The sequence below is a fragment of the Papio anubis genome, unplaced genomic scaffold, assembly GCF_008728515.1.
Source record: "Papio anubis isolate 15944 unplaced genomic scaffold, Panubis1.0 scaffold1823, whole genome shotgun sequence".
Classification (NCBI taxonomy): Eukaryota; Metazoa; Chordata; class Mammalia; order Primates; family Cercopithecidae; genus Papio; species Papio anubis.
In genome coordinates, this window is record NW_022161827.1 from 1,457 (window position 1) to 10,708 (window position 9,252).

The following is a 9,252-nucleotide window of genomic DNA, read 5'->3' on the forward strand; positions in this document are numbered from 1 at the left end:
TATTTTTCTATTAACTGGAAAGTATGCCAAGCTGTACATAATGTTAATTCACTTCAATTACAGGTCAATCATGATTAACTGTCAGTAGCTTTGCACAAACTTAGTAAACTAGAAAGTTGAACTCCTTTCAGGGTGTTCCCATTCTCATGTCACATGCTATTTCTGTTTTGAAATAAAAATCATTCCACATGAAACTTTCTCCATCAAAATGACAGAGAAGTGAAAATAGATACAAGAAGAAAGCAAAACATTAATTTCAACATCCATTTGTCTATTTTGCTTTAAAAGTATAACCACCAAGCCATTTTAGGAAGATACATTTTTTTTGAAGTGTTAGAAACCATAATAACTATTCTTAACTTTAAGTCCTAAATGACCAGTATGTGTATTAGTAGATAACTGGACACACTCAGAAGGGTGACTGAGTGTGGCAGAAAGGGCAGTATGTCCAGCAACTGCAGATGGATAAATGACCATGAGTCCAGATAATGGATTCTGATACAACCATTCAAATAATGCTCATGAGTACTTGATAACATAGGGAAGATCTTAAGATACAGTGTTTTAGAAAAAAAGGAGAGGTGAAAAAAAAAATAGATGGAAAGCATGACTTCAATCTTGCATACAGATGCTTCCACTTTATCCTTTTTGTTTGTTTGTTTGTTCAATTGCTTTTGAGACAGGGTCTCACTCTGTCGCCCAGGCTGGAGTGCAGTGGCCTGAGCTTGGCTCACTGCAACTTCCACCTCCCTGGTTCAAGTTATTCTCCTGCCTCAGCCTCCTGAGTAGCTGGGATTACAGGTACCCACCACCACACCTGGCTAGCTTTTGTATTTTTAGTAGAGACGGGGGTTCACTATGTTGGCCAGGCTGGTCTTGAACTCCGGACCTAAGGTGATCCACCCGCCTAGGCCTCCCAAAATGTTGGGATTACAGGTGTGAACCACCGCACCCAGCCCAAAAACTTTGTGTTTTTAAAGATATTAGACATGTTCCTTGTTTTTTAAAAAAATCTTAATAATGTAGGAGAATAAAAGAAATGTTTTTCCAAAAAAGAGAAATCATTGTGATTATTTTACCTTTTCGGAATGTTGGATAATATAGTCCACTTCATTAATCATCAAACATGCTATGGATTTTCCATTTTTATAGGATCTATCTCAATTGAGGTAATACTGGTAATTCTTGTACTCCATCTGAAGATGAAAAATGTAGGCCAAAATCATAGACCATGCATAGAAGCTGGATAATGAAGAGAGCTCTGGAGGAACATGTGGACACACACACACACTGACACACATATATTTAGAGTATAAACACATATATTTTTTAAAGTTTATTTTGAACGTTTTAAAGCAAAAACCAGCACCCCCCTCCCGGAGTAGGCAGGCCCCACCCCTCTCCCCAAGTGGGCGGGGACAGCAGTTGCATGGGCAGCTTTCCTTGTGATGCCACAGGTTCTACTGGACACACTGCTCCCTGGCCACGCCTCCTTTCCCTTTTATCTTTCTCATTGACCAATGGGCTTGGAGAATTAAGGCCACGCCCCCATTCTGCATTCTAATGGAGCCCTGGTTACGCCTCCTCTGGCTCAGTCACACAGCCGCCTGGTAGGTGACTGGAGGTGTTCGCTGATGTGGCCCCAACCCTGCCTCCCTCCCCACCCCATGATGTTAGAAGAGACTCGACAGAGTCAATTGGCAGCAGCCAAGAAAAAGGTAAGACACAACAGGTCATGGTCCCCCAACCTAGCCAGAGATCCCCTCCGATGACAAGACCACTGCCAGAGTACACACCACTCCTGAGGTACCCCTAACCCTGGCAACTCTGGGCTCCCCCCACCAAAGTCTCATCAGTCAGCCCTGCCCCCTCAGCAAGCAGCCCAGCCTCTGCCCTTGCCCGTCACCCCATGGTGACTTTTGGCAGGTGACTCCAGGGGCTCCCTGCTCCATACTCGCCCCTCACATCCTGCTGCCCCAAGCCCAACCTCCCTGGGTTCTTTGGGCTCAGCTGTCCGAGGACCTGGGTCCCCCGAGTCGCAGCTGCAAACCATCGCCAGTCATCCCTAGGTGACTTTGGGCTGGTGACTCCTGGGGTTTCCTGCTGCAGATTGTACTCTCCCCTCCTGCTGAACCAAGCCTGACCACCCTGGGCTCTTTGGACTGGCATCTAAAAGGACCTGGGTACCAGCCCTATGTCCCACTCCCCCATCATGGATCAGCAACTCAGCCATTGCACTGATGTGGTTCCCCCCACCCCCAGGAGGAGTGGAATGTAGTGATGTCACAGTCCCCCTAGGAACTGTCATTACTGCTGCAAGACTGGCCTATGATCTTACAACCCAGTCCCCTAAGCATTCTCGCCCCATTTCTGGTTCCTCTGGCCACAGCACAAATTTCCAGCTGGGAGGGGAATGGGGACTATGGGACTTAGGAGCAACAGGTTTCAGGTTGCCTTACTCCCTTTGCATAGACATTGACTTTGTGAAAAGCCTACACTTCCCCTGTGAGACTCAAAGGTTGACAGTATCTGTGGGTGGCAATGGGAGAATGGGTTTGGTTTGGTTTTCTCCCAGCCTTCTACTCTCCAGAGAGACTTTAACATGTTTTTCTCAGTTCTGCACCTCATATTCTAATTCTCCACAGTTCTGGGACCAGACTGCCCTTCAGTCAGTGGTCTCTGAAGTGAGATTTGCTTATCTTCTGTGGAATAGATCTTGGGAAACTGAACTTGACAGCTTGAATCTTCCTCATATCATCTCAACTTGGGGTACTTTGAGTGCCACAGGATAAATGTGGGAGATCTTTCTGAAGCATCAGTTTCCCTTGATTCTCTTGAGAGAGAAAAAACGTTAATGTACTTAGGGATGACAGTCACATACGTTTCTAAGAGTATACCAGACTTCTCTCTGAAATGAGACTTGGGTTGTCCTTTTTCTGATAAAGTCCCAGATTTAACAAAAAAGCTGCCTTCTGCCATGAGGACACATGGATATAAAAGTTTGAGAGGTCCTGGTGCACTTCTTCACACTTACAGACGTGTGAGGATATATGACTCCAAACCACACAGTGTGCAGTTCCTGCCTACTTAATGTTTAGTTTTATACCTCTGGCTCTGATTTTGGTCTCTGGCAGCTGCTGATTCGTGGCAAAACCCCAGAGCTTGGAGTCAGAAGACTGAGTTTAAGTTCCATTATTGCCCACCTTCCCTTTTTTTTAGCCATAATATCCATCCCTCTCAATCAGTAAGTGATTGTGAAAACACCTTGTACAGTTGTTGGTGGCATTAAGTCCGATGGTGTATAAGAGTATTTTGAAAAACTGTAAAGGGGGATATGGCTGTAGGGACTGGTAGTTCTCATGAGTATTACTGCTCTTCTTTCCTACAGCTAAAAGAATATCAGCAGAGGAACAGCCCTGGTGTTCCGCCAGGAGCGAAGACAAAAAAGAAGAAAACTGGCAGTAGCCCTGAGACAACCACTTCTGGTGGTTGCCACTCACCTGGGGCTGTGAGTCTTGGCTGGCCAGGCTCCTGGGGACAGGGGGCCCAAGGGGGCGGTAGAGGGTAATTGTGAAGATTGCTGGGTACTGGTTAAGAATTCTGGGTTTGAATCCTGCCTCTCCATTGGCTAGGGATCTGATTTATGGCAAGTTGCTAGAGTTCTTTGGGCCTCTCTTTTCACATCTATAAAATAGGGGTAGTGTTGTTTGATTTTCGTTTCTGAAGTTCAAATGATATTCCATATTGTAGTTGTTTTTATGTTAATCCCTAGTACATGTCCTGCTGTGAACACCCAGGATACCCAGGAAATGGTCATTGCTGTTTGATTTTCCTGATCCCCAGTCTCAAGGGGGAGCTGGGCCAATGAGTACAGCCACTTGCTATCAAGCTGTCCCTTTAGGAGTCACAGAAGGGGGCTCAGGGTGTGGTGAGGAGAGCCCCAGGCACTAGGCATAAGAGAAGATCTAATTTGCCACCGGCTTGCTGGGTGACCACAGAAAAATCACTTCTTACCCTGGGCCTCAGTTTTCTCCATTGTAAGATGATACTGGATAAGATCAGTGTCTTTCAAACTTGTTTTTTAGCTGGAGCCCCCTTAGTTCAAGTGAACCCTTAGTCAGGAGTCTGGTTTTTTAATAGAGGTGGAGGTCTGGAGCTCTACCAGATTCATCGTCCATGTCCTGGGCCTGAGGAGAGGGGTCCAGTGAGCATATTAAGAGCTGCGTTGGTCAGGTGACTCCACCCTGTGACTGCATCGCTCAGGGAACATTTCCATCTATTTGTTCCTGCCCCTGGCAAGGCAGCAGGTGGCCATTTGGAAGAATGGCACAGGCCATGGTTTCAATCTCCTCTGCTCTTCCTCAGCGTTTTATTTTCCTGAAACCACATCTTCCTCCTACCCTGACTTTTTTGTTTCTCTCTAAGCCACTTCTGTCTTTCTCCCCCTGCCCTTGTTTTTCCCTTGTCCCCTCCTATAGATTCGGGACATTCTGAAGGTGCTGGTGTCCAACCTTAACCATTCCAGTGGGGTAGCGCTCCCCCATTGCACAAGTGGAAGGTGAGGCAGTGCTGAGACCCCTCTCTGGCTTGCTCTCTCCAGCTGTGCATGCCCCTCATGCCCCTGAGGCTTCTCTGGTTTGGGGGATACTTTGCCTCTGCCTTGTTTTATGTTGCTGCCATTAACCTTCATCCTGTTTATGTCTGCTTCTTCACCTGCTTGATTGATTGGGTTTTTTTCCTTCCCCGCATCTTTTATCATCTTGGAAATGGTGAGACCTTAAAGTTTAAAAGTAACTTGGGAATAACATACAGAGCAGGCATGTGCGATTTGGGGATTTTTTTTTTTTTTTTTTTTTGAGACAGAGTCTCACTGTGTCACCCAGACTGGAGTGCAGTGGTGCGATCTCAGCTCACTACAACATCTGCCTCCCAGGTTCAAGTGATTCTCTTGCCTTAGCCTCCTTAGTAACCTGGATTACAGGCACCTGTCACCACGCCCGGCTAATCTTTGTATTTTTATTAGAGATGCGGTTTAACCATGTCGGCCATGCTGGTCTTGAACTCCTGACCTCCAATGATCCACCCGCCTCAGCCTCCCAAAGTGCTGGGACTACATACGTGAGCCACTGTGCCCGGCCCCTTTGCTGTTTTTATACTTTCTCTATATCCATAACTGTTTCCCTGTAAGTTTCTTTTTTTTTTTAATTTCTCTTTTTTATTACTCCTGCATCATCTGCTACCCTGAAGGATCTGGAGGTAAGAGGCCCTGAGCCAAGGTGCAGTGACCCTGTAGGCCAGCCCTCCAACCTCCTCTCACAGTGGGGGCTGGGTGCCCCTCTGCCAGCTGAGACAGCCCACACACACCCCAGCCCTAATGATTGTTCTCTCTACCTCTTCCCACAATCCTCCTCCAACTGCTCCTCTCTGCATGCGCCTCAGAGCCGGAACCAAGAACTGGAAGTAGCTCTGGACTCAAGCTCCACAACAATCAATCAACTCTATGAAAACATAGAATCACTGGTAAGAGTCCAGTGGGGTCCTGTGATTCCACGCTGCCAATCCTGGGCTTTACTTTCCCCTTGGGGCTCTGAAGAAAGGGGCTGGGTCCCCTGGTGCCAAGGGCAAATGGGGAGCTGGAGCACCCAGGCCTCACCTGGAGGGACCCCAGAGCAAGGAGCATGCAGCATGGCTCTTCTGTCACTGTCCTCTTTGGCTTCTAATTTCTCTCTCTTCTCCAGACACCCCCTGCTCCAGTCCCACACATGCCCTGGGTTGTCACCTCTTCAGGGAAGCGCCAGCCTGAATGTTTGTCAGGGGTTCTGCATGACTCAGTCCCTAATTTGCTCTTTTGAGTCTGGGATTGCCACTTCCTCCTTATGCTGGTGTTTCCGGAAGGAGGTAGAGCATCAACGGTTCCGGGTTAGCTCTGAGAGTCTGAGATTAAAGGCTCCTAGAATGTAAACCCGAGGGCCAAGGGCTCCGTCTGTCCTTTTCCATTCTTATATCTGCTGTGAAGAACTGTACCTGGCTCGTATGTGCTCAGTAAATGTTTGTTGAATGAACGCACCTTTCTCAATCACAAGCTGGCAGAAGGGTGGGCCTTTCTCAGACTCCGTCCCTAGAGGTTTATGTTACTGTCCTTTGGAGAGAATCCAGATTCAGACTTTGAGTTCTGTGGCTGTGGGCAAAAACCAACAAAGACCCAAATCCTCTGTCCTTGCGAGCTTGAGGAGAGTTGACCAGTTCATGTTGCCATTGGGTCTGAGAACGTTGTCTTTAAAATTCATTCCTGGCACCTGTCTACCGCTTCCTGGTCTGGGGAATAGAGTTGAGGGGGCCACCCTCAGTCACCTGAATTTGACTCTCCCCACAGAAACAACAGAAGAAACAAGTGGAACGTCAGCTGGAAGAAGTAACGTGATTTCTTTGTTTGCTCACAACATGACTGCTGGGTTTGGGGGCACTCAGATGTAGAGGCACCAGTCTAGTCTCGCCCACTGCCAGCCTGGGGAAGAAGGCACATCCCTCAGATTCCACCACATCCCCACAGGGTCCCTGATAACCTGGTCCCATGGGTGGGCCTGTGCTGGGGCACTTGTGGCATTCTGGGGGCATGTCTCTTGCTGTGCCATCTCTGCCTCCCCTTGGTAAGAGCTCTGTCTTCCTCTTCCTATAGGAAAAGAAAGCAAACAATGAAATACACAAAGCACAAACGGAGCAGTTAGAGGTGAGTGGAGGGTGGGGAGTTTTCTCCTGTCCTCCGGAGAATGTTTCTTTCCTTCTCTTTCAGCACTTGCTTGGCTTTTCTCCCAAACATTCCATTTCAGACAATCAACATCCTCACGCTGGAAAAGGCAGACTTGAAGACCACCCTTTACCATACTAAACGTGCCGCCAGACACTTCGAAGGTGGGAATCTGGGCACCCCATCATCCTTCAACCTGGCACTTAGACAGGTCTTTAAGGGGAGTCCTTTGGGCCCCATCTCCACCTCTGTCATTACAGAAGAGTCCAAGGATCTGGCCGGCCGCCTGCAATACTCTTTACAGCGTATTCAAGAATTGGAGCGGGCTCTCTCTGCTTTGTCTACACAGCAGCAGGAAGAGGACAGGGTGAGTCCAACCAACTGCCCCGTCCCCTGGCAGCCTGGCTTCCCAGATGGAGGAGAGAGTGTAAAGGTCCCTTCTGCAGGATGCAGTGTCCTGCCCAGAAGGCAGCATGCTCATTTCTAGCTGCTATTGTGTGTGGTTGTTAGAGACAGCCTGGGGCTGAGTCAGCTGCTGTGGGTGAGTTGAGGGGCACTGTGGGGAGTGAGCACTGCACACACAGCTTGAAGGCCAAGTGCCTGCCCTGCCCTTACCTGGCTGTGGCCTTGGCCAAATCCTAGGTGGGGTATTGGGTATTGTACTGTGAAGGTACAGAAGAGTACCTTTAGTACGTTACCATTTCTGTAGAGAGAGGAAAGGTGTGTGTGTGTGTGTGTCTGTGTCTGTGTGTGCATACATACTATGATAATATACATGAAACATGTCTGCAAGGGTTCGCAAAAAACTCAGGAGAGAGTAACAGGGCGGCTGGGAGACACTTCCATGGTGTACCTTCTGAGTTTTGGACTATGCGAATGTATCATCCTTTCAAAAAGTGAACAAAAGATTAATTTCCCCTTCCTTTCTGTGCCCCCATGCCCAGCAAGGAAAATGGGCTTAGAGAATCGGATAGACCTGGGTGTTCAAATCCCAGCTCTGTCTCAGTGATCTTAGGCAAGCACTTAACCTCGAACACTCCATGTTTTTCATCTACACAATAGAGGTAATCCTAGTAACTGTCTCATATGGTGGTTGTGAGGATTACATGGGATTGCTAGTATGGAACCTGGTGAAGCACTCCATAAAGGTTCAAACAGTGGTATTAATAACAGTAATAACAACAGCAATGTTATCTGATCTCTCTGGGCCTCCGTTAGCCAGCTGTAAGTTCGATCTCTTTCCCTGTCCCTTCCAACTTTACTGAGTTCTTTTAAAAACCAGGCCACGGGCTTGGAAATGCCTTGATCTTTACTGATCAAGTTGTACATTGAGCCTAGCCCTAGCCCTTTAAGGGGCACTGCCTGGGCTCCCCACATCAAAACTTCTCACTCTTCACCATCCAGTCCTCGAACCGCAGTGAAGCAGTCCTCCAGCGGCAGTTACGGCAGACCTTAAAGGAGCGGGCGCTGCTGAACGCACACGTGACACAGGTGAGGCTTTGCAGAGGGAGGGATGTGGAGGGAAGATGATCCCAGCTGACCAGGAGCAGGTGAGGACCAGTGACAGCCCTTCCTCACTTCTGTGGCCATTCTTGCAGGTGACAGAGTCACTTAAACAAGTGCAACTGGAAAGAGACGAATATGTTCAACATATAAAAGGAGAGAGGGCCCGGTGGCAGGAGAGGATGTGGAAAATGTCGGTGGAGGTGAGACCTGACCCTTCAGCCCCCACCTTAGATAGGTCACTGGATCTTTCTGGGCATCTGTAAAATGGGAAGAGTATAGCTAGAGGTGGTCATGGGTCTGGGCTTTGTGGAGGTGGGGGCAGAGAGGGAGATGGTAGCCTGTCCAGCCACCAGCCCCTCTCTCCAGGGCCCTTTCCCCCTGTGCTTTGGGCAGGCTCGCACATTAAAGGAGGAGAAGAAGCGTGACATACATCGGATACAGGAGCTGGAGAGGAGCTTGTCCGAACGCAAACACCAGATGGGTAAGATGGGGCTGGTGTGACCTGGGGGCAGGACTGGCATCAGACGGCTGTGGGGTGGCTTAGAATGCCCCAGGGAGGTGGGTGAATGGAAGGGCTTTGAGGCAGAGGGAAAGAGGTCTGTGCCAGCAGCTGGCAAGTCTTGTCATCTCCATGAGCCTCAGGGTCCCCATCAGCTAAGAGCGAGGAGTGCTGTTGTCAGCCACCCACAGTGCTCTCTATCTGACATGGCTGGGAAATTGGCTACCATCGGGTGCGAGGAATCATTAGCAGGGAGGCCAACTTTGGGAAGCCTGAGAGGAGCTGTGCATCAAAAGGAGGGCTTTTTCTTTGAGGGGGGGTGGTGGGTGGGGAATCCAGAGGCCCTTATTGTCTGCTTCATTTCTCAGCTGAGCCTCCATCCCCAGTGGACCCAGCAGGGCCGTCTGAAGTGGAACAGCTACAAGATGAGGCCAAACACCTGAGGAAGGAGGTGGAGAGTTTGGTGGGAAAACTCCAATCCCAGGTGGAAAACAATCAGGCC

The 9,252-nt window shown here is 48.8% G+C and overlaps 1 protein-coding gene across 1 annotated transcript; it reads left to right on the plus strand.

The window, feature by feature from the left end:
• Positions 1-1,374: 1,374 nt before the first annotated feature.
• LOC116272749 (golgin subfamily A member 6C-like) lies at positions 1,375-9,246 on the plus strand (the record flags this gene model as incomplete). Its single annotated transcript, XM_031661522.1, has 11 exons — positions 1,375-1,718; positions 3,389-3,508; positions 5,440-5,520; positions 6,374-6,412; positions 6,677-6,727; positions 6,828-6,909; positions 7,006-7,112; positions 8,150-8,236; positions 8,344-8,451; positions 8,645-8,732; positions 9,119-9,246. Coding segments are annotated over exons 1-11 (975 nt in total), but the record flags the coding sequence as incomplete, so codon positions are not given.
• Between the last annotated feature and the right edge of the window lie 6 nt (positions 9,247-9,252).